The sequence below is a fragment of the Penaeus monodon genome, chromosome 28 (genome assembly GCF_015228065.2).
Source record: "Penaeus monodon isolate SGIC_2016 chromosome 28, NSTDA_Pmon_1, whole genome shotgun sequence".
Lineage (NCBI taxonomy): Eukaryota > Metazoa > Arthropoda > Malacostraca > Decapoda > Penaeidae > Penaeus > Penaeus monodon.
This window is the reverse complement of record NC_051413.1, coordinates 550754-552375: the sequence shown is the minus strand read 5'-3', so window position 1 is coordinate 552375 and position 1622 is coordinate 550754. Positions and strand designations below refer to the sequence as shown.

The window sequence follows — 1622 nt, the reverse complement described above, 5'->3', positions numbered from 1 at the left end:
CCACCCATATTTTGCAGGTTGTGTAACAATGTCTTGCACTTTGCAGTGTTTCCTTTGTGAGCAAGAATGCTGGAGTGAGCCTCAGCAGGAGTGGCACCTGCGAGTCCAGCATGGGGTGAAGAACAAGGCCTTGGCATGCCCGGTATGTGGCTACCAGCTATTCACGGCAGCTGAGTGCAGGGCTCATGTCCGCAAGCATCCCTCTACCCTTCTGTGCCCCAGCTGCCCTCTCAAGTTTGCTGCTCAGCATCAGCTGGTTGCCCATGCGAAGGAGCACTTGGCCAAGATTCGTCCCCATCTGTGCCTCATCTGCGGCGCCAGATTCACCTGTGGCAGCACGCTCCAGTTGCATTCCTGGCGCCATGCCTTGCAGCGGTGCTCCCAGGATGGATGCGAGTACCTGGCAGAGGACGAGAGCTGGATGATGCTGCATCTCCAGAGGCAACACGACCTCAGCACCAGTGAAGTCCGCGAGATCCTGGTCGCCCGGGATTCGTCCGATCGCAAGATGGATCTACTCTTAGAGAGATATTTGCAGATAAGGGCTCAGGATGCATCAGTTTGTCCTCCAGCATCCAATGAGTGCGAGAAGCTTGGGAACAAAGATGTGCCACCAAGTAGAGACCCTGATAGCCAGCTTCCTCTGTGTTTGATGACAGGCATTACCCACAAGGAACAAGCCAACGGTGACGAAGATTTCAACACTGCACAGGATGTAGTGGGTAGCTTAGTAGAGGCAGTAGCAAGCGTTGCAGAAGATGAAGGGAAAAAGCCAAAGAATAAAGAAGATGCCCTGCAGAAGGTGATTGAGAAGGGACCCTCTTTGCACCGCTGTGGCCTGTGCAATATGTACCTTTCATCTATGGAGGAGCTCACAGCGCATAAAGACGGGCACAGTCAGGTATATTAATCAGGTTCACAAACCTTCACAAACAATGATTATAGAAAAAAAATTAGCAGTAATATAAGGAGATTTGCACTCATGTTCACCAAATGATACAAAAGGAAATCAAACTGTTAATTGCAGCTGTGAATCATTAAAAGAAAGAACATAAAAGATGAATAATCCCAAATGTTATAGTACTGACACAACCGTCTCCCACAAACAGGTGATCGAGTGTGACAAGTGTCAGAAGAAGTTCCAGAGCGTAAAGCAGCTGAAAAGACACTTGAGTATCCACAAGACGCAGGATCAAACGTCATCGTCAGGAGGAGCTATCGTCAAGGGTAATTTTATCTTGGAAATTTAAGGAAAAATCTTGTCTTCAATTTTTTCTCCCATTCGTATAACCATAATCTTAATAGAATCTGTATTTCAAAATGCGTGCTGTTTTTGCTAATTCAGCTTATTTTGAAATACTATCTGTACTATTCAGAGATAAATATTAATTGATTTAGGCACCAAGGGTCTCAAACTTTGGTTCGTCAAAAAGTCTATTAACAACAACAGAATTTTAAAAGATTTGTAAGGCTTGAAACTACAAATACAGCAAATTCAAAGTAATATGGACTCCTCTTGTAGAACTAGCACCCCCTGGCTGTCACTCCCCCACACAAATTGCATTTCTGTCCATAAACTCCTCTGGTTACTAAGAGAAACAGAAGGCTAACAGAACGATGGC

General features: G+C 45.7%; 1 protein-coding gene across 2 annotated transcripts in view; it reads left to right on the top strand.

Annotated features, from left to right (window-relative positions):
* LOC119591248 overlaps nucleotides 1-1622 on the top strand; it is a 17897-nt gene that overhangs the window by 4860 nt on the left and 11415 nt on the right. For both annotated transcript variants that reach the window (XM_037939959.1, XM_037939958.1), the window contains exons 3-4: nucleotides 47-901; nucleotides 1110-1227. In XM_037939959.1, the coding sequence (XP_037795887.1) occupies nucleotides 47-901; nucleotides 1110-1227 (973 nt within the window). The remainder of the gene's footprint in view (nucleotides 1-46; nucleotides 902-1109; nucleotides 1228-1622) is intronic.